This window comes from Abramis brama, assembly GCF_963993115.1.
Source record: "Abramis brama genome assembly, chromosome: 3".
NCBI classification, from domain to species: Eukaryota; Metazoa; Chordata; class Actinopteri; order Cypriniformes; family Leuciscidae; genus Abramis; species Abramis brama.
The window spans coordinates 26,855,277-26,878,881 of record NC_139965.1 but is presented as its reverse complement, the minus strand read 5'-3'; the positions used below and the strand labels follow the sequence as shown (position 1 = coordinate 26,878,881).

General features: G+C 37.4%; 2 protein-coding genes across 5 annotated transcripts in view; one reads left to right on the top strand and one right to left on the bottom strand.

Annotated features, from left to right (window-relative positions):
- The first annotated feature begins 1,254 nt into the window (after window positions 1-1,254).
- On the top strand, window positions 1,255-6,874 carry tph1b (tryptophan hydroxylase 1b). Its single transcript, XM_084109565.1, has 11 exons — window positions 1,255-1,415; window positions 2,118-2,252; window positions 3,049-3,232; window positions 3,312-3,412; window positions 3,544-3,611; window positions 3,725-3,921; window positions 4,076-4,211; window positions 4,798-4,924; window positions 5,030-5,125; window positions 5,635-5,768; window positions 5,853-6,874. Exons 1-11 carry the CDS (start codon window positions 1,326-1,328, stop codon window positions 6,025-6,027), a joined length of 1,443 nt encoding a protein of 480 aa, XP_083965691.1. The 5' UTR covers window positions 1,255-1,325; the 3' UTR covers window positions 6,028-6,874.
- Window positions 6,875-16,344: 9,470 nt separating this feature from the next.
- Window positions 16,345-23,605, bottom strand: part of kcnc1a (potassium voltage-gated channel, Shaw-related subfamily, member 1a) — a 50,700-nt gene continuing 43,439 nt past the window's right edge. The window contains exons 3-4 of one of the 4 annotated variants that reach the window (XM_084108034.1): window positions 22,722-22,907; window positions 16,345-16,581 (exon numbers count right to left, since the gene is read on the bottom strand). In XM_084108034.1, the coding sequence (XP_083964160.1) occupies window positions 16,472-16,581; window positions 22,722-22,907 (296 nt within the window). In that variant the 3' untranslated portion in view covers window positions 16,345-16,471. Of the gene's footprint in view, window positions 16,582-18,034; window positions 18,235-19,022; window positions 19,293-20,845; window positions 21,106-22,721; window positions 22,908-23,605 lie in introns of those variants that run through there. The other 3 variants (XM_084108035.1, XM_084108036.1, XM_084108033.1) reach the window with 3 other exon arrangements.

Genomic DNA, 23,605 nt, shown 5'->3' with positions numbered 1-23,605 from the left:
TCATAACTACCACATCATTATTAATCCGAGCCACGCTCATTGACGTGCTTTTATTATTTTCCATGTTTCTCCCTTTGGAAAAAATCACCCCCGGACTGGAACTATAGTGTGGACTGGGGCCTTTAGTTTGGTTGGGAGACAACAGGAACCAGTGACAAGCACATTCCGAATCAGTCGTCACCAGTTAATCTAGACCTGCTGCCGTGTCTTATTAGACCATTATCCACATCACTTTCATCACTGATTTTTTCCACAGAGGCGTGGAAATAAAGCTCACTGATCCCAGACCAACCTTGGAAAGAGTAAATAAATCAACAATATGCACCACATGATGAAAGATTGGGTGTGTTTAAATGCCAAGGTCTTCGACTCGATTTTTATGAATCTTTTAATGCATTGTCGGAGCTGTTCATTTGGCAATAGTGCTGAAACATATCAGCAGAGATCATTGCATGATACTTGATTTTCTATTTTATTTGAAGTTCCTTACCTTTTTGTTCAGAGGATTTTTCTTCTCTTTCCTTGTGATCTGCTGTAAGGCTGGTGTTTAATATAGCATATTCTACTGACATTATGTGATACTGTTTGATATTCAATATTAAATATCAAAATAATAAACTAATTAACATTATGAATAGCGCACATGTCTATTATGATCTGACTCTTCGCACTTTCAGGGTGATAACCAATATGATATCGATAATTATCAATATGTAAGCAAAATAAGATAAGAGACGAGCTAGTTGGCAATGGGATATCTCATTAAATGTAAGGTTTTGAGTCAAATGGAATTTTCTAGCAGAGGTTTTGTATGTGTTTTTAACATTTAGTTCAAAACAACCTTACATTACATTAATGAATACATTTCCAGCATCGTCATTATATTTTTGAAGTAGATGTTGGAAAAACAATTGAACGCAATTAAAGCAAACTTAGGCTATATTCAGACAGGAAACTTTAAAGTAGCCTACGTTACTGTCAAAAGTATAGGCTTACTGGACAAAACATCTCAATAGTCACTGGGGTTAACAAAAAAAATGTGACAAGCACCTTTCTCCCATTTTGTGCTTATATCAATAACATTATTATTATTAGGCTATTTATTTGTAATTGTTTCATAACGATCTAACGGTTAAATAGTTTTCACTTGCTGAACCTTTTTGCAATTTCTGAAATCTTCTGGTCGGTCTGGTCGCGCTCCTCCCCCTCCTCCGCCGGATCTCTTTATAAATCCAAAGAGAAAACATCATTACCAGACTGATAGCAGCGTCTGTCTGATCCACGCACCTCTCCATATTCTACTATAAAATCAAGAGCACCCATCCATGCTCGCCAACAAGCTTGACGGACCGCGTCGAGGACGGTCTTTTGACTCCATCAATAAGAGTTACGAAGAGAAGCAACTCAACAATGAAGTAAGAACAACTTTTTACATGTAGGCCCACTCAAAATGCTTAGCCTAATGGTTGAATACGGATGTATTCTTGTATTGCTTTGCTTTTACTAGAACTTGACGAGTTACGATAGACCTGTATGTAATCATTAATTGTTGAGGTTCAAAGAAAGGAATAAAATAGCTGATATATATTTTTATATTATTCTAATTCTTTGCAATAACTTGCATTAATAATATAATATTAAATATATTTTGTGCTTAACATATCATGGATGTACATTTAAATAATTAAAAAAAAACCTTCCATATATTTTTGGATGCACATGAACTTCTGATCTATGTATTGTATATTGTTAATATAATAGAAAAAAGGGTGATTTGTTGATGTCATTGGCTTTTAACTTTTAAGTCGCTGTCCACCACATAGTGCTGGTTTAGTCATGTAGGCTAAGTATTAATTAGCACTATGGATCCTACCCAACCTGTTGACAATGATGTTCTTTACATGTTATTTGCCTTTGAATAACGATTTCCTATTTGAAAAGCAAGTCAAAAACAAACATAAGTTCACTCACGCAGGATATTACACATCTGCTCTATAGTAGAGAGATTGTCATGGTAATGTGAAGAAACACCTGAGTACTGAATATAATAGCCTCTCTCTCTCTCTCTCTCTCTCTCTCTCTCTCTCTCTCTCTCTCTCTCTCTCTCTCTTATTAAGCTGAACAAAACTACTTTTCATAAGAAAGACGAGAACAAAGACAAGACACTTTCCTCCAAGAGGGAACATGCCGCAATTGTCTTCTCTCTGAAGAATGAAGTTGGAGGGCTTGTGAAGGCTTTAAAATTATTTCAGGTACATAAATGTTTTCTATTCTATCTATCTGTATTATTTGGTTATTATTAGCTTTAGTAGAATCATGTTATACATACAGTAGCTGGCACCTTAAAAAGGTAAGTTGTTAAATAACTAATTGTTTAGCAATTCCAGCTAAAACAATAATTTACAATAATTGTCAAACCCTATCATGGAGAGTATATGGACTATGTCCATGAATGAAGAAATGCTGGTGATATATGTGACCCTGGACCACAAAACCAGTTTTATGGGTCAAAGTTTTTAAATTGAGATTTATATATCATCTGAAAGATGGATAAATAAGCTTTCCATTGACTTATGGTTTGTTAGGATAGGACAATATTTGGCCGAGATACAACTATTTGAAATCTAAATATTGAGAAAATCACCTTTAAAGTTGTCCATTTATGTTGGCGATTGTGCTGCATCCACTCACAAAAATACATTTTTGATATATTTAAGGTAGGAAATTTACAAAAATATCTTCATGGATCATGATCTTTACTTAATATCCTAATGATTTTTGGCATAAAAAAAAAAATCGATAATTTTGACCCATACAATGTATTGTTGGCTATTGCCACAAATATACCCGTGCGACTTATGACTGGTTTTGTGGTCCAGGGTCACATATGTATAAATTTAAGTACCTTCTCACTGCATTTATCACACATTATAAATCTAGTACATCTCCAAATATATGTATACTCTGATTTGTACGCTAATTATATTTCAAACAGTAAATTTGGAAAATTTGTGTGCTAAATGATTTATTTTCATTTGTTATAAACAGGACAACCAGGTAAACCTTTTGCATATTGAGTCACGTAAGTCCCGACGGCGTAACTCGGAGTTGGAAGTACTAGTGGATTGTGACAGTGATCGAGAAACTCTGAAAGATATTGTTCAGCTGCTGCGCAAACAAACAAGCATTATAGCCATGGACTCACCTGATAAGTTCTGGACGCCTGTAAATGGTACTGTGTTTTACTCCTTCATTAGATTGACAAGTACTGCATAGAAAGTTGTGTAACACTGTGAAAATACATTTTTAAGACCTTGCTGAAGTGCCTTGGTTCCCTAAGAAGATCTCAGATCTGGATAAGAGTGCCTGTCGTGTTCTAATGTACGGTTCAGATTTGGATGCGGATCATCCGGTTTGTATTGTCAGCTTCATAAATTCACTGGTTATTAATAATTAGTAGTACTTATGTCATACTGATCATGTCTTCAGTATTTGAGTTGTGACCCTGTGTATGAAAACATTTTTGTTCTTATACGATTTCAGGGATTCAAAGACAACGTGTATCGTAAGAGAAGGAAATATTTTGCTGATCTTGCCATGAGTTACAAACAGTATGTTTAATAAGGTTTTAACAATAACTGGATTAATTCCACATGTTTTATTAAATATATTTATACATATTTATATATCTTTAATATTGACATGGTTCTATCTCACTCTGCAGTGGAGATCCCATACCACGTGTGGAGTTCACAGAAGAAGAGGTGAAGACGTGGGGTGTAGTGTTTCGGGAGCTGAATAAGCTGTACCCCACACATGCCTGTAGAGAGTACCTGCACAACCTGCCTCTGCTCACCCAGTTCTGCGGCTACAGAGAGGACAACATACCACAGCTGGAGGATGTGTCCAACTTCCTGAGAGGTGAGACTGAGCACACATGATCTGTACACACACAGTTTTTTTTTTAAAGATACATTTTAACCTTACAGTAGGTACAAGAGGAACTGAAGAGAAATATTAGTTGTGTCACCAGCAGGGGACAGTATAGATGTGTGGCTGTGTATGTGTGTTTCAGAGCGAACTGGCTTCACCATTCGCCCTGTTGCTGGGTACTTGTCACCGAGAGACTTTCTGGCTGGTCTGGCCTTCAGAGTGTTTCACTGTACACAATATGTGCGTCACAGCTCAGATCCTCTCTACACTCCTGAACCGTGAGTACAAAGCATACGTCCCTTTATCTCTTCAGACCGATTTATCGACACACTTTTGAAACAGGCTTTTATGAAGCAGAACCCATTGTTGAAGCAACACACTGTCTGTCAAACTTGATGCATGAAGAAGTTACACACGCAGGAATGAAAACAAACACAGCACCTTTTATTCAACAAATCAAACTAAATCCAGATGATTTAAGCAGTTTATATTTTGTTCTTTGGGCTCCATTTCGTGTGCTATCATTTTAACGTTTCTTCATGGGTGAATCAACGTCACGAATCATGTTAAATCCCTGTTGAATTTTGTTATTCAATTTTGAATATCAAATCAATGTTGATATATCGCAGCATTGATTTAGTGTCTAACGTTTCATACGGATCTTGTTCAAATTTCATGATTGATTTTGTTAACCTTTTTACAACCATTTATCATTGTTTCAATGTTATTTCAGCGATGAAACAACAACTCAAGCACATTTAATAGCTTGCTCCTGCTTCACTTCACGTCTGTATGTGTCATGTGAAATAGGCACATACAAAAAAATGAATAAATTAAAGAGATCTTCATGTCTATGTCTTTCAGGGACACGTGTCATGAGCTGCTGGGTCATGTTCCTCTGTTGGCTGAACCAAGTTTTGCACAGTTCTCTCAGGAATTAGGACTGGCTTCTCTCGGGGCGTCTGATGATGCTGTGCAGAAATTAGCAACGGTATATATTTCAGTACATTTTGCTGTCCTGGTGTGCATATAAAGCCTTAATATCTTTTTTGCAGTAGTTTTGATTGTTGTTATGTTGGTGTGTGTGCCATTGCAGTGCTATTTCTTCACGGTAGAGTTTGGCCTGTGCAAGCAGGAGGGTTCACTCAGAGCATACGGTGCTGGACTTCTCTCGTCCATCAGCGAACTTAAGGTACACTAGATACGCATTATCGGTTTTAGAATTAAAGATTAGAACAATAATCTTTTTATGTTTAATCTAATAATTTGAACAATAAATATGAATAAAATATTAGTTGTTCCCTATTTACTTTTTTAATGTTTTCAAAAGTCACCAAGGCTACATTACTGTATCAAAAATACAGTAAAAACGGTAATATTGTGAAATATTATTAAAATTTAAAATAACTGTTTTCAGTTTTAATATTTTTTTAAATTTAATTTATTGGCAAAGCTGATTTTTCAGCATCATTACTGCAGTCTTCAGTGTATACATGATCCTTCAGAAATCATTCTAATATGCTGATTTGCGGCACATTTATTTTATAAGAAACATTTATTATTATTATCATCGCACGAAACAAAAATCAGGATTTTGTTGATGAATAGAAAGTTCAAAAGAATAGCATTTATTTGAAATAGGCTATTATAAACTGTAACATTACTGTGATATGACACTGAAACACATGTTTTGTTTAAAAGCACTCTCTCTCAGGCGCTGCTAAAATCCTTCCCTTTGAGCCCAAGGTCACCTGTAAGCAGGAGTGTCTCATCACCACCTTTCAAGATGTTTACTTTGTTTCAGAGAGCTTTGAGGAAGCTAAATTTAGAATGCGGTAAATACATTTTTTGTATATGTGACCTGTTATATTTCTATATCATTATTATTTTGTTTTAACCATACATTTTATCCTTCACAGTGAGTTTGCAAAGACAATCCAGCGTCCATTCTCCCTGCGTTATAACCCGTACACACAGAGCGTATGTGTGCTGAAGGACATGCCCAGCATCAACGATGTGGTCGAGGAGCTCAGGCATGAGCTGGACATTGTAGGAGACGCCCTCTGTCGACTCAGCGCACACCCTGGTGTTTGAAACCAATATGACTCTTGCTCATATTAATAGGCTATCTCCAGCTATCTCTTATATCAGAGCACGTTACTAAACATTCAGCACTGCCATAGTATTATCTCATTATCTGCCTTCTCTGACTGCAGAGGTGAATCACTCTTAATGTCTCTGTGAGCACCTTTCCTCTGCTACTGATAATCTGCCAAAGCACTTGAATATCCAAGCACTGCTTTCAGGAGAGTCTTTAAGTGCTCTTTAAATACACCAACAAGCTCAGAGTCCTTCACTGCTATTCAAACACCACCACAGCAAAAACTACAGCCACCACTTTAACTCACGACCACTATGTTCATAAAGTCTAACTTCCTCTCCACTATGACTTCAGTAAATACACAAGAAAAATAGAAATGGTTAATCCTTGTCTGGAGTCTATATTCAGAGACAAAGCTCAGATTTGAAAAACACTCCTTCAAACATTGTATCTTGAGACTTTCACACATGTGTTATAGTCGTAAAACGATCTAAAAATTAGATTACTCTAAATTCGTAATTTGGTGTGTACTCTCAACGAGTTAAAAGGTTTTCCCAACATCAGACCTGTATCTTCAAGAAAATGTACCCATTTCTTACCATGAGCTGAATAATTTATTTATTGGAATTTGTGATAAAAATATGCCTTATAACCAAAATGTTTCACCCTTTTCTAATTATCCTGATGTGAAGCTGTGGTGTGTATATTGTGTTTTGTGTTCTGAAGACTGTATAGCCTATTTGCTGCTTGTCCGTGTCCATTTGTGTTTTACTGAATTCTAATTAAGAACGTTGAACAAGTAAAAATCAAAATGTAATAAATAGATTAATGCACAAATTAAATAATTCATTAGCAAACTTAATCTGAATCACACAAATGATTCAGGTGGAATTATTGAAACAAAGTAGCTCACAAACCCCAGAATTTTGATATGTTTGTTGGCCTTTAATCATTATCTCCATGAATTTTTTCCATCAAAGATTTTTATTAGTTTCTTCAGACACGAAGTTAAAAATGATCCCTCAAAAATCACATTTACCAGCAGAGGGCAATGTTGTTCTATTACAGTGGATATTTAACGGAACACAATCAATATACCCTGAAATTTAAAGTAACAAATCCCATAGCGATGTTTGCACACTCACACACACAAAACAAATCCTGTCACCATCGTCACATTCATTTTGGTTTGTTTTGATTTATTTATGTTTTATGTAGTGTTTAAAGTTTTGCGTTTACAGTTGAGAAAATTACAATTATTGCTGAAATACGTAGGCTATAGGCTACTCCAGTAAGGCACTGCAAAAACATGTAGGCCTAGGCCTAATGCTGATATGTTAACATTTGAAATGACTGCTAAACATCTTGTGTTTCTATCATATGTTATTTATATCATGATAGTCACACTATGTGAATCAAATATGATGTTTAACAACATTAATTTAAAGAAAACTAACACGAAAGCAGAGCTTGTTCAACCAGTCTGAACCATAGACTGTAAAAAAAGTGTTCCAATCACTTCCATGGCCACAGCTGTATAAAAACAAGCACCTAGGCATGCAGACTGCTTCTACAAACATTTGTGAAAGAATGGGTTGATTGACAGCTATTAACACTTTGAAGGCCCAAAAAGGTAAGAGACGTTGTTAAAATAGTCCATAGTCCATAGTGGTTCACCCTTAATTTTATTAACTTTTTTTGTGTACCAAAAAATATCGACTTTATTCAGTAATTTCTTCTCTTCTGTATCAGTCCCTGACGCGCATTCACGCATGCTAGTTAGTTAGCCAGAGTAATTAATGAGCAATTTTAATTTTTTGTGAACTAACCCTTTAACGGACGCTCTGAGGTAAAGTGTCCCAATACTTTTGGCATTATAGTGTATACTCAAGAGAGCATGCGATTTTGGATGCAGCCACTTATTGAGCACGATTCTCTTCATAGGGGTGTTTCATATTAATTTGTCATATTAATTTAATAATTTTCATATTAATTTTATATAATAAAATATAAATTTGTCTGTTCTAGACAGACAGTTATTACTGACTGATCAGCTATGGGGTCTAAAAAGAGAAAAGCACAAGCTTACTGCATTTCCAAGCTCATTTTTTATTACAAATATGAAGACGTATAATTAGATTAACAGCTGAAGTAGCCTACATTTCAAGATTTGATTTCATGCACATTACATATGCCTATTGTGTCAAACGAAGGAGATGCTTGGTTTGTGTTTAGTGGAGGAGCACTAAAATAACATCACTTCGACCGAACCGCTTCCAACAACATGAACATTCAAAATCCTCTGGATATTTCTGGTAGACAGCCACATTAAAATTCAAGTCTTCAATTTACATCTTTGAATCCTTCTGCAATATCATAAAAATGTCATGATGCAATATGACAATAAAACATGTCATATTGCTAAGACAATTAGATCTGTATAGGGTTATTTAGATTTTGTTGTATACATACATTGTGTGTACTGTATTGCCCACAGACTGGGTATGTTAATCCATGCAGTTATAATTGTTGTTGGATCCAACTCCTCTATGATGCTTGACTGAGTCTCTGTCAGTTGCAGCAATAGGCTACATATTTTCACTGATTGTTAGACCACATGGGTTTTCCTATCTGCTTATTATATCTGTGCATAAATGAGTGTGCATTTCAAGCTTATTCCAGTGGGGCAGTAAAAGATCTGTATACCATAGAGGCCTACGCACACCAGTGCTGCTTTCATAGAAGAGATAGAGAGAGAGTTAAAGGGGGCTTGGCTGCTTTACAGGGTTCCCACCAGAAAAGATTTGAAAGGGCAGACAGCAAAGAGCTGTAGATGAAATGCATGTGTGTCAATGTTTCATGTGGGCAAGCAGTCAGTATGCAGTCAGAGCTACTCTGAACTCAGCATTGATATAAAGATCACAGGATGACACCAATAAAAAAAGAAATATTAAAGGGCATATTGGAGTAGCACATGAGCTGCAGCGGTAATGAATTTATTAAATATTATGACATTCATATTAACACAAGGTTAATTTTATCATAATATTCTAAATAATATTAACTGCAGGAGCAGATAATCATATTTCACTAATTAAAATAAATATGTCCATAACTTTAAAATAGTTTAAAGTTTTATATATAATCTTTTATAATCGGCTTCTCCTTATCTCATCTCATCGCTCCTCTATCTTCACTGCCAGTAGTCCAAACCACTTAAGTGATTGTGAAGGCTTAATTGGTGTTCATTAAACTTTCAGGTCTGGCTGCTCGATGGCAGGCCGTCCTGTGACAGCACAGGAAGATGAAGTAAATGCATGAGCAGCAGAAGGCCCTGAGCAGACTTACTGCAAATGCTCAGTGGCCTTCAGCCACATCATCAGCACAGTTACAGTTTATAGTTCATTGTTTAGCTCATTACTCACCTCCAGTGAGCAGCTGAGGAGGGTATGTCCTACAGGAAGAAGTCTCATCATCAAATATGTAACTGTCATTGCCCTGGAATCATTGAATTAAGCTATATAAAAAGCAATTATTTTAAAACTCTTAGAATCTCTGTCGCTCTCATACTCTGATTCCCTCTGTGAAATATGACAGAGAAGAGAAGAAAAAGACTCTTCAGGGCTTTCCTGATTTCAGGTCCAAATGAAATTCAACCTGCCAGTGAAACCCTGCCCTATTCCAAATACACAGCATTGATCTTTGCATCATTGAAAAGCTGGTTTCTCTTACTTGTAATGTATTATAGTGCAAGAGAAAAAAAGACTTGTTGTTAGCTGATGGGAAACCACGTATGCTACTTTAGTGCAATATCTGTGAATCCATGAACTTAAAGTTACCATATTTCTGCATTTTATGCACAGTTAGCAAAACAATACACTTATACCACACTACTTTCCCATAAAACTGCACATTAATCAAGAAAAATGCATGGTAAGGAAAATTACCCTTATACAGTAAATAACAGGCAGTCAGACACACACAAACAGTATAAAGTGATGAAATGTTTTATTCATCCTATCGAACACAATTGTTATGAAGCTGTGCTAAATAATTATTACAAAGGTCAGATGCATCTGAGAAAGTCTTGTGTCCCACTGAGCAGTTTTTGTAAAGTCAGGGGATTTCCCTCAAACAACAGATGGCTGTGAAAGACCAAAGTAGATTTCAAACCATTATTAAGAGGAGGGAAAGAAATATGTCACTTGGAGGCGTCTTGCCTCTGGGAAAGAGTTGATTGTCCTTGGAAAATGTTACATCTTGCCACTGAGAAAGGGCTGACCATCAATTGGCAGGATTCCAAAATTAGAGAGAAAGGCGCGAGAAGAACTTAATTGTGGGAAACAGCAGGGGTGAATCTTACAAGGAAATAAAGTCACTTGGTTATTGCAAAATAACAGATAAGAAAAATGTATTTGAATGGCGTCCTGGCCAGAGATAAATTCAGATGTCCTGCAGGAAAAGTAAGACTGTTCATAATATGGGGGGAAACTTGTGACATGCACACTTCTAAACCGTCTCATTCTAGCATTTAATGCTGAGGACTCTAGCCTCCAAGCCTCCAATGGACACAGCCTCACTAGGATGCAGCCTTCAGTTTGAGAAGTACCCTATGTGATTTTTAAGTGATCCTGAAGTGATCATTTTTTCAGGATTCTTCGATGAATATAAAGTTACAAAGAACATTATATATATACAATTGACCACTACCATGCTACTCCATTACACATTTTATTAATCTCTACAGCATGTGTGTCCAATCTTGCTCCTATGCCACTATCCTGCAGAGTTTAGCTCCAATCCCATTTAAATACACCTGAACAAACTAATCAAGGGCTGTGTCCGAAATCGCCCCATATACCCATAAATAGGGCACTATTTGAGGGGACCACCATTTGTAGTGGTGTCCGAAACCATAGTGGACGTAATCGAATGCACTCATTCAATCCCAATAACGAGCGTACAAGCAATGTACACTCAATGGCTAGAGAATACCCATAATGCACTTTGTGAAAGTCGTGTGCCGGATGAATAGCGCCCGCAGCTGAATCATCCATCAATCCATTTTCCAAACCTCTGGTCCAATGTGGCTACAGCATAATATCATACAGGTATAAATTCCTTTTTAATTGATTATTAAACTGTTTGGTTAAGGTTTATACATAGTTTCCATGACAGAGTTCAAGATGAATCTTTTCATTAGCTGCCAGTTTGCTAAGTTTTAAATAAACTATGCAAAAGCGGCAGCCCTTCGGCGCACTCAGAGTCCAAATTCATTCACTCGTTTTCATTCACTCCTTCAAGTGGACTATATTAGAGGAGTAATGTATACTAGGCAATAGTGAATGATTGAATAGGGGGCAATTTCGAACACAGTCAAGGTCTTAATAGGCATAGAAACTTCCAGGCTGGTGTGTTGAGGCAAGCTATAAGCTCTGCAGGACAGTGGCCCTCCAGAACCGAGTTTGGACCCCCCGATCTACAGAATAAACCCAATGCTTTTAGCAAACAAAGCTTTTAGCACAATTCCTGTCTTTTGATGATGTGGCACTTGGTGGATAGTGGACACTAGGGCTGTTAGGAGCATAAGGCTGGTTAAAACCCATTGTTACACTGCTAATCATGCTCTGCATTCAGAAGTGTAACTCGGGCCATCCTACAGAACTTTACAGGTGTTCAGCCTCTTGTGTGTGAGGGTATGTATGGTAATTTTATGACAACTGCTGAAGCAGAAGGTGAATAACCAGGGTTTTGATTTCATGCACACACATAAACACAGGTATGTAATTACTGGTGAGGTAATTATCACTGTGAAAATCCCAATTATCACAGGGTCTAGTTTTGTTTATGTACCTCATGAACAGCACTGGATCTATGTATGCAGATGCAGCAGATTGTAATGATACCATTACTGACATAGAATAGCACCAATGATAATTATGTGAAGAACTTTATTTTCTGATGTGTAAACGTGTCTGATGAATTGTAGACCCAAATTGCACATACAATTGTAACCAGGCAGCAGGGAGGCATGGGAGAAATGCTGCCCTTGAAAGCAGATCACATACTTGTGTTGCTATGGTTACAGTCCCTATTAGGTAACTAGGTTGCTACAGTGTCTGAAAAGATCAAAGCTCAGCCGCAGAGCAAAGAAGGGGTACATGCACTCAAGCAGAGAAAACACACACCCTTGCACCCATACACACATTCACACAAGGCCACACATGCACTTAGCCTAAGCTACTAAACATGGTATTGAATCATTCGGAAGGTAGCAAGACACATGTTAAGCTTTTATTTATTGATTTTTCATCTGCTTTTAATACCATACAACCTCATATTTTAGAAGACAAGTTAATTACGAACTTTGGCCTTGATCTTAATTTAGTTGGTCGGTTGAAAGAACTCAGAGTGTGTTAGTAAATAGCAGTTTATCTGCTTCCTTGACAACATCTACAGGTTCTCCACAAGATTGTGTTCTGTCTCCTTTATTATATATCTTATATACAAATGATTGTACAAATAAGTACAACAACAGGTATTTTTAAAGTTTGCAGATGACACAGTCATTGTGAGTCTCTTGGAAAATAATTAAATTAGTCATGGTCCAGTTGTTGATGACTTTGTAAAATGGTGTGATGATCCTTGTCTGCAGCTGAATGTATCTAAGACAAGACACTGTCTTACATAGAATCAGTATTGTCCTTCTCCATTAGTTGCTGGTTTGGGAATCTTAATGTGAAACATAAGAATACCCTAAACAGGATTGTTACTAACAGTGGGAAGATTATAGGAAACGAATAAAGAAGTCTGTCAGTTTTATTTAGAGTGCCCCTATTATGCTATTTTAAAGGCTCCTAATTTTGGTTTAGAGGTCTCCTACAACAGGTTTACATGCATCAAAAGTCAAAAAACAGTTTCATTTTCTCATTATATACATTGCACATAACCACATTTTTCAATGATTCTCAAACGACGATTCGATGGATGAATCAGTCTCTCTAAATCCCACCTTTCTGAGAGGCTGCTCTGCTCTGATTTGGTCTACCGCTTACAGTGCATGGCGGAAACTACACGCCCATTACCATAACTGAACATCAGCTATGTCCAGAGGCTTCCTAAACTCAGCAATTGAACTGTAAAGACAGCAACGATGACATCGATTTTACCATATCAATCCAAGCGCGAGTCCGATGATGAAACATTGGAAGAACTAGTTATTCAACCCGAACCTCCATCGCAAGGATGATAGCAGGACGTTTCTCAGTGATACGCTACTCAGTTTGAGCTACATTATGAGATGTTTCAACTGTAATTCCTCACCATCGGCATTAACAAAGAGCATGTTCATCAACAAACCGATGTGTATATTTTTAATTTATTGCAGTGCACATGCGGAACTATATCAATAACGGTGCATAGGCTATGTTCACCCAGCACTAACGTGAATGAATGTAACAAACGTTTGTAAAACAAATCTTGCTCCATCCTTTATCTTTACTCAAAGTAGTAAGAACAACAGACAATCTGCATTAATAGACACAATTTTAAGTAATAGTGGCTCACAGCTGATTAGCAGAAGTATTTCAGTAAGACAGTAATAAAGTGAGTTAGCCGGTTAGCCGGAAACTTACACAATATAAAATACAAAACGAAGTATTTTGAACACCCGGTAGAAAATATATACATCAATAATTATTCATACTTACAGGTTGTGATTCTGAGGAGCAAGCTGGTCCAAATAAACTGGGTAGAGAGCAAGAGAAAGCGTTCCGCGTTGAACTTTTTACAGCCGTCAGTGAAATGAAGTTTCACGGGCGGACAGCGTACGTACAACATAGGCAGGCATTATGCAAATCTTCTAGTGACGTAGAACTGTAAAGCAGTAGGATTCGAATGAAAAACGACTCGTATTGGTGGTTCAGAGTCGATTCTTTCTTTTGGGAGACAGTAACTTTATTTATCGTGCACTTTCGATTTTACAACTTTGTAGAACGTTCACATTCACAAACAGCTATATTACACACTGCATGAAAGGGAATATTCGAAAAAACATAATAGGGGCACTTTAACAGAAATGTCCTCAACTGTGCTCAATCTGTGCTCTTAGATAGTGACCATTTTTTGCACTCAAGAGTTCTCTATTCTGCCCTCAGGCACTCACTGCAGACTACCAAAGATGAGCAATCAATACAAATATTCATTTGTCCCCTGTGCAATCAGAATAAATATTCTGAATAGTAAACATTAGTATTTTAGATTTATATGTACTGTTGTAAGTTCTTATTTGTTTTATTTTATACTGTGGTGTGTATTTTATGTCTACGCTGCATCCAAATTGCCCACAAGGGATCTTAATAAAGTTGAATTGAACTGAACTTGAATGAAATCATTAGAGGTTCCCCTAAAAATATTTAGTTTACTAAATAGTAGATTATCATAATGCAGCCTTTCTGACAAGCAGATAACTAACGGTTAACAACAAAAAGATAATCTGTTAGAAGCGTAAACCAGCCTTTGAAGAATCAACTAAACAGAATTCAGTTATATTTAGCTCATTGTATAAGTAGAATCATGCAGATATTTTTTTTTTCATAATATTTTGCATTCATTAATAACAACTCTTTATCCACCTAACAAATGCAGATTGTACAGTATCTACCTATGGGTGGGAGGAAAATTTACCTAATAATAACCTTGCAAAGTTTAGCTACATATTATAAGATATATTACTGCAATTAGTGTAATATTTACAAACATATAAATGCTTGGTGGCAGATTTAGGGTCAACCATGGTTCTTAAAATATAAATACATTAATCTGTGGGCTAAAGAGTATAGCTTACAAAAAAAAAATATAAAAAGACAGATGCTATTTCTTTATGAAAATTTGAGATTGTTTTAAATAAAACATTTTAGTAGTGTCTATCTTGGTATCATTATTGAACAACATTTGCTGCAAAGATTCTGAGGAAGTATTGCTACTTGTCAATCTAGTTTATCCACCTGTAGATTGTAAAAACTCCATAGAAAACTAATTGGCAGTGAGTTCACTTCAAACTAACTGGATATAAATATACTGAAAGGTTGGTTAAAATGTCTTGCACATTTTGACACATCAATTTGATAGTTTCTGCTGCATGATTCAATCAGTGCAGTCCACTTTCTGTTTGACAAGTTTAGAATCTCATTTTTTTAAAATAACCTCTCACTTTCACTGGAGTGTACTGATGTCCTTGCTGGGATTGGGAAAAGAAAGTGTTAGAAAGTGATTAAGAACATTATAAATACATACACTGCAAAATTACCAACTTGAGATACAATTGGTTCACTAACATTTATAACCTCAGCGAACACATGACTCAACAGTAAGGACCAAGGGCAGAGTGAAAGAGTTTAGGGTCAGTTGTCAAATTCTAGTAGGGCCAGTGTTGTATTGTCACAGATCATGTGATCATTGATCACTGATCATTTTTTTATGTCTTCCAAACCTTTTCTCTGCCTTTCAGTGATGTACTGAACATTGTTGTTGCAAATTCTCCTAAATAAAAATGTGACCAAAAATCAAGGTTAACATACTGTGAAGTTTCTTTGAAAGCTGCAAATGAACAAATTTTTTTTAATTCTGTCATAATTTACTCATCCTCATGTCATTCCAAACCTGTATTCCGTTCTTTTTTCTGCAGAACATAAAAGAAGATATTTACTGGCAACTCATTTGGTTCCCATTGACTTCCATTATATGAGCAATAAATGTAAGTCAAAGGGGAAAGAAACGGTTTGGTTACCAGCATTCTTCAAAATATCTTCTTTCATGTTCCATGGAAGAAAGAAAGACATGCAGCTTTAGAACAACATGACAGTGAGTAAATGATGACAGAGATTTAATTTTGGCGTGAAATATCCCTTTAAAGTAACGAGTAAAAACCGAATGTAATTTTCAAATATATGTTTTTCTAACATATTTAATAATGTTACTAAAAATAACATTTGTCTGTGATGGGGCCAGCAGGAAAAATTCTTATTGTTGAGTCCCTAAGTGCAAACAGCAAAGAAAGGCAACTGATGACTTACAGCAGCAACACAACAGAGAACAACATCATTAGTTTGAGCCCATTCTAATTTAAAGGCAGCTTCGTGAGTATTTGTTGTGATTCACAAAAACAACAAAAGGTTAATGGATAAGTTTGACTCATAACCCTGTAAAGATTACTAGATACTAGTCTAAATATTCAGTCGCAAGCGTGGGCAACACGAAAAGCATATTTACAGTACAAACACATATTGAACACCCATGCACTCAAATACACATTTTACACCACTACAAGTTGACAATACTATCAGCCACCAACAAACATGTCCCTCTGAAATACATTTAAATGTGTCAAAACGGGTCTTTCACCTATTTGTGAACAACAAATAGACTTATAGAGCGTTATCAGGAAGTTGGAGAGGTGTTCTGGGCCATGCACAAAGTGGTTGGAACACCACGATTCATGACACACACAGATTCTGCAGGCGGTTTGTGCCGGCCCTGCCGGGAAGCCTCTACAGACATGAAAAAGAAGAGAGACAACAGACGAGTTATTACCCAGACACCTAGAAAACAAAGACGGGTGAAGAGGGTGCGTGATGACTTGCGAGCCAGCGCAGAGGAGAGATGGAAAGGGTCAGGAGAAGTAGGAAGAATGGATGAAAGGAGAGCAGAGGGTGACGTTAATGCGGTCTGCTAGCAGGCACGTTCAGCAGGCGTAAAGGCAGGCTTTAGCATCATACCTCATCGAGCAGAGTGTATGTTGACACCACTTGTTCAAAACTTCAGCTTGTTCACAGCATGCAGGTGTTTCACTGTTTCCTTCAAATGTTAATGGTTTAATTCATCAGCATGCTCATCAGTGCGGTCTGCCATGCTGCTCCACCTGGAGACACTTTCCCCCCCTTTTCACTTGCATCAAAGACCTTCCAATCCAGCTCTTCGTGCCTGTCAACTTCAGGTCAACGAGAGTATTGGTACATCATCCAATGAAAGAAACATTCCACTGCAATCAATGAAAGAAAAACCCCAAACAAGTTTCATACAAAATTTATTTCATGCTATGATTGTAGTCATGTTTTCCTGTTTTTCTATGCAGTTATTGTTGCATAACATAGTGCATGCATTTGTTTTCCCCCAAAGTTCTCAATTGCATACAATTCTCTTATAATGTAAATATACATCTGTCTTTTTTGCTTTTCTTTGTGTTTTAGTACCTAAAAGTAACGAGAGAAAATGTAAAACATCTCGACAGGATGCCGTTTTTCTTATTTTTGATGTTTTTTCTCCAAAAATAACACTGTCAAAAGTCTGCACTTGATATGTGAAATAAACAGTTGCGCACAACAGTTTTCCACAGGATCTATTCACTGATAATTATGACATGAAACAGAAAAATAACTCATTTTGCTCAGTTTTAGTTTTTTCTCTATAAGATCCAGAATCACAAGCATGCCAGACAAAAACAATGTTGAAAAGTGGAATTTACAATCTATCTCATGGCAGTAACCACTAGTGTCTCATTCAGAATGTGAGGTCAATGTGACCAGAGCTGAGTCATGTGGTTAGCAACAAAGACAGAATAACATGAAAGAAATCTGTTGCTGAAATAAAGAACATGGTCTCTGAAAATCTCATTATCCATGGCTACATGTCAATTCTGCAAAAGTCAAGAACTCTTGAAAGAAAATAATTGTTTTATACAGATATTCATAACAGATATAGATTATTTTCCTCTTTTTTTAATGCAACACCATGCAGCTCATGCTAAAATGAACAGGTAAGAGTCCACTACATCGGTCACTGCAGGTACTATCATTAGTATTATGATTATAAACTCTGGCTTTAAAGCCATCCATTTGTGTCACTCTGCAGCTGATGGTCCTTAAGGTCTTCCTTATAAAAGTCCTGGTCCATGAGAAGTCACTCACACTGTCGGAATCTAAATCAAAAACGTTTGCCACTGCGTCGACTGGCAACATCCTCTATTGTGCTCTTTTTCCCTCTACATATACGTCCCTCCTTTGGATTCCAGCCTGAAATCCCTCTGGCCATTGTGGAGTCCAGCAAGGCTGGAGAAGGTTTTGAGATGCTGCTGCCTTCTCAGGTCACTTTAAGCACCTCTGACTGCATATACTTAACTAGGGCAGTGTCCTCTTTGCATGGATCTGCAGTAGAAAATACAGGGGAGGATGGGATTGCTCAGGGTCATCCAGCCATTGGGCCTTGTTTTCATTCAGCTCACAGAATGAGGAAATGGGCTGAGAAAATAAGACTTCCTTTTTTTTCTGTATGGTAAAAACATTAATTTGGGTTGCTTTTGCAATCCAGGGCTAAAAAGTTTGGATAAAGAGAGATGGACAGAAATGCACAGGGAGAATGAAAGAATTGCAAAGGAAGTAGAGACGTTTGCCGTTGACAGAGGAGGAGAGAAAAAGGGAGTCCTGATACCTCCTACCTGGGGTCTCATTAAAGAGGTGATGAAGAAAGAAGGGAGCAAGACTCCAGAGCAAAGGGGAAGTACAGTAAAAATTAAATGGGGAAACTAAACAAAAAGAAACCGATAGAGGATAGATTGTTTCGTCTTCCAGATGTCAGAAAGGGTTTTGTGCAAGAATATACTCAGATGGGAGAGGATTTAAATATTCATAGTAAATCTAAAACAAATCATGATTTATATCGTTTGAAGGGAGGTTTTGCCTCATTAGATCGCAGTCTTTCTATCAGACGTTTCCAGTTCTAATGGTCCCTGGAAAAATAAAGAAAGGTTTACCTTCCTCATCCCAGTTCTTTTATTATGTCTAATAAACAAGAAATAAACACGTAACTAGGGAATCCTTAAAAATTTCCCTGAGATCTTTTGGAAGTTTTCTTTCTCTGATGGTTTTCTGTGAGTCAAGATTCTGTATATGTAAAGACAAGAAACAAGCAAAGCGGACAGAAAAAGAGAGGAGGAGACAGCTCCAGAAGACAAGGACCAGAGAACAAGACAATCCAGACCAAAGCAAACACAGCAGAGAACAGAAAGCAGCAGATCAGGAAGAAGACCCAGGGAGACAACTCTAACTATACCACTGCTCCATTTCTTAGAGAATGGAGGGGATTGGAGAATGGGACCTCCGCAGGAGAACAGGTGGGCCGCAGGACCGGGTGGGCATCGATACTACCTCGGCCAGTGTTCGGGCCTTGCTGGTTATGGTGCCCAGGCTTTGGGACTTTTGATAACCTTGGTTTAGTGGAGAGAAATGTGCACATGGCAGTTGCTGAGACTCAAAGGTTTTGTCTTGACATCTTTCAGTTTGCTCCACACAATGTTTGCTGCTATGGGTCAGGTTTAAAGGGTTTAAGATTGCATGCAATCTCTGCGTGAGGGCATGCACAAAGATCGGCTGGTTAGTCTGGCATTAGAGTGAGCAAAGAAGGCTGTGGATTGCAAGGCAAAAGTTTGAAGTAGAATTTAGCAGTTCGCAGATTTGTTGATCTACAAATTCAAATTAACTCATAAATTTGAAATTAAGGCAACTGAGAATCCAGTCCATTGATTTGTCAGGGTCAGACCCTCAGTTTCAGGCACTTTTCCATAGTTTAAATTATATAATTTTGAGTCATTTTGAGTATATGCACAATGAAAAAGGAAAGTCTCTGCTTTCAAATGCTATAATTATAATTATTTAATGGTGGCTGTTATGAAAACTTTGTTTCTTTTCAAACTTGTTTTTTTATTCAAACATAAATTAAACAATTAAGACATCAGTAACATAAAAACATAATGCATTTATAACACATTGAATATATTTAATATATTTATGATTACATTTTTCTAGCAAGCTACAGACCATGAATGAATTTCCTGAGGAAACTGTATCATCTGGTGACATGAGTCGTTTTGTTGACATCTTAAAACATTTATTGGGCGATCACTTGAGAGATGATACTGATAAATTGTACTGTATCAAACCCTCTCTGATGTTCATTCATTTTTGCTTATTTTTTGTGCTACAACTAGTAGTAAAAAATAAATTGTCAGTTTACGTGCATTCTGTAATTGTTTGAATTTTTTAATAAAATGTACATAATTTGAAAGCAGAAGCTTTTTTATTAAAAATAAAGATTTTTTTTGCTTATCACATTTCTCCACTAATGGCTCATTGCGACTTTTGACTCAAAATGAAAGAGGGTGTCTCATATGTCAGTGGTGTATACATCATCTCACCATATTATTTGCCTTTGTGCAAAACCAAGTCTTCACTTTCTCATCCAATACCATACAGGCATCAGGACAGATTGCGGCAAGGACCGTAGGACTGTCCCAACACATGCACAAAATATTGCTACAGAAAAAAAAACGGCACTCCGAAAAAGCACTACATGCACACACACACACACACATCTCTAAAAACACTATCAAACATATATAAAACACAAAGACAAAGAAACATTTGTTGGGAACAGTGTGTGTAGTTTTGCTTGGTGATGATCTTGTGGTGCTTTTGGCTGTAGGTGAGATCTGGAGTCAAACAGAGCATGCTCACACAGAGCAACATGTCATAAGACACAGACAGACAGCATTACTGGTTAGAAAATGATCACATGAGAAATTGGTGGGCGGTAGCAGGAAATTCTTGTGATCTTGTGATCAGGAATGTGATCAGAAATTGCAGGTTTATGTTGTCGTTGTAAGTGGTGTAATTGTTGTGGAAAGTTCGCTCTGTATGCGATCTGAAGTCTATGTATAAACTAGAACAGTGGTGTCAGATGATATGAAATCGTGTTGGTCTTAATATCACTACATTTGGTGATGTTAATTGACAGCCTGTGAAGCTACATAGCATGTAGGGGCCTTTTATTTATCTAAGGCTGCTGTGAGTGGTTTGAACGCTATTGTGTAAGACAGCGAAACATGGATGGATATCAGGTGGTGACCCTGGCATGGCCGTCTTCTGGGCTGTGCGCCCAGCCTAGCTGCAGCAGTGGGTAACCCTGTGTGCCATGCGTCGGGCCGGCCGGCTCCGCCCCTGACCTCCCTGAGAACATTCCGGCTATGAGCCAATCGGGTAGCATAAGGAGTACGGGAGAGAAGGAGAGATGGAAGGAGGTACAAACATAGAGACAGACCACAGGCATGTACAGTGGTGGAAGAAACAAGTAAAAAAACAAACAAACAACAAAGAAAAACAGAAAAAAGGGAGTATTAAGGTTGGCCCCAGAAGGCAGCTGTATGTGTGTTAATATGAGTTTGACGTAATGCAGCGTGGTGTGGAAAAAAAAACTTATTTACATTATGTTAAAAGAAGATTTGAAGAAATGTGGCTTGTGGAAGGATCTGAACGTGCAGGGAAGGGACTCTGTTGGAAACTCCCTGTCTCATCTTATTTACATTTGAAAAATGTTGATAGTACTATTTGAAATATAATAAAATAACTAATGAAAGTTCAACTTTAAAGGGGACCTATTATGCCCCTTTTTACAAGATGTAAAATAAGTCTCTGATGTCCCCAGAATGTGTATGTGAAGTTTTAGCTTAACACACCCCAAAGATCATTTTTTTATAGCATGTTAAAATTGCCACTTTTGTGTGTGTTCCTTTAAATGCAAATAAGCTGATGTTTTCAGACCCTTTTCTAGAAGAGGGCGGAGCTTCAAGAGCTCATGCAACAACTGTCAGTAGCTGTGTTCAGCCTTATACAATGATGCCTACAGAGCCAGAGAATATACGCTGCATGGAGATAGAACAGGTATAGTTTAGTTTAATTATGGTTATAACTTATGTTGTCATCTTGCTTTTATCCACTATTAGTACAAGCCTGTTGTAGCGGACCTGGTCCGAATAATTTTTTTAAAGTTTATTGTACATCACACAGAAGCGTCCGTTTTCGCTCCAGAAAATGATCGTAAGAGCTGAATAAAACACTGTACAAGAAGTACGCATTAAAGTCTTATCCAAAAACTCTCTCTCTGCGAATTACACAAAACCACTCGTTACAATTAACAGTAAGCAAATATATACAGACTGTATGCCTTTTGAATTGAGCCTATACAGCCTGGAGAAAATAGCAGACAGTGTACAACCCACTTAGGGCGGGTCTATGCTAATACGGAAGAGTCCGTCAACAGTCGTGGGCGTGGCTTGTGCAATGTGACATCTCTTTTCCCAGAATCTGCAAACAGCTTGTTCTGAGACTCTACTTGATTTATAGGGATAAAAAATAAAGGAGTGGGTGGATTTTAATCACTATAGGGTGGTTGTGTACACACACTGCCAACACACATTTATGTTTAAACACCATGTAAAAGTGAATGTTGCATACTAGGTCCCCTTTAAAAAAAAGATGCGGTTTGTGAGGCCATGTATGTAATGTCTTGTTCTGACTAAAATCTGAGATGGCTGAGGAAATTTTAGTATAAATTTGGTCTTTTATTTCATTTGTGATAAAATAGCAGCTTTGCATCATTATAAACTGTCTGTTGTGGGCGCGCTCTGCTTGTCTGTATGCTTGGACTGTCTTTATTTACTGTGTAATGCACCTGGTATATACATTTGTGTATGTGTGTGTTTGTGTGTGTGTGTGTGTGTGTGTGTGTGTGTGTATGTATGTATGTGTGTGTGTGTGTGTGTGTGTGTATCAGACAATAGCCTCACGCAGAGGTTACATACCCTTCCTCACTCGGGTGCCCGTGTTTGTAGATCGTCTGCCAACGTTCAGCAGAAAACAAGGAGTGTCTCCCCGTGGCTCACTTGGGTTAAAGATATGGCCGTCCTCAGGAGAAAGGGTTTGGTCTATGTGGGGACAATCCTCATTGGCCAGCGCTGCTTTAGCTGCATCACCGTTCACTTTGGGATCTTCAAACACACAAGCACATGTAAGAAGAACATAGCAATGGCGATACATCAAGACTGATGCAAGCGAGGACGGGAGAGGGTTATGGGAAGCCCTGCTTGTGACATGGATGTAAATATATGTTATGAATGCTTGCATTTATTAATTTAATTTGAGGGTTAAATAAGGGACTATAAAGCATACTCATTCAACAACAAAAGCAATGTTAACCTGTTCTTCTGATTACAGTGTTTCATGAACTGATAAAATACATAGCTTAGAATAGATGCAGTTGTAAATCGTATTGTTTTGTATTGGATAAAAATGGCTGCTAAATCCATAAATTTAAATAATATAATTGTATTCCACGTTTTTACACATATCTTTTTGTATGGGAATAAATTTAGCTGTGAATTAGTTAAAATAAAAAAAATCTCCTAAAAGCTAGAAGCCTACTGCAAAAACCTAACACCGTGTCCTAGGTCCTAACCAGACGCGATGCGGTAAGATTCCAGCGACAAATAATTAGGACGCGACGCGACGTGACTGCGAGATGCGTCAAAATCAATCAAAACCCACAGCCAATCAGAACAGCGTGTGGGCGGAGTCTCGCAGCGAGTGCACAGCACCAGAGAGTAATCTTGACGGCACTCGCAGTCGCAAGAAAATGGATAAGTAACGTTAGGCTACATAATCAAATTCACAAATATTACACCATTTA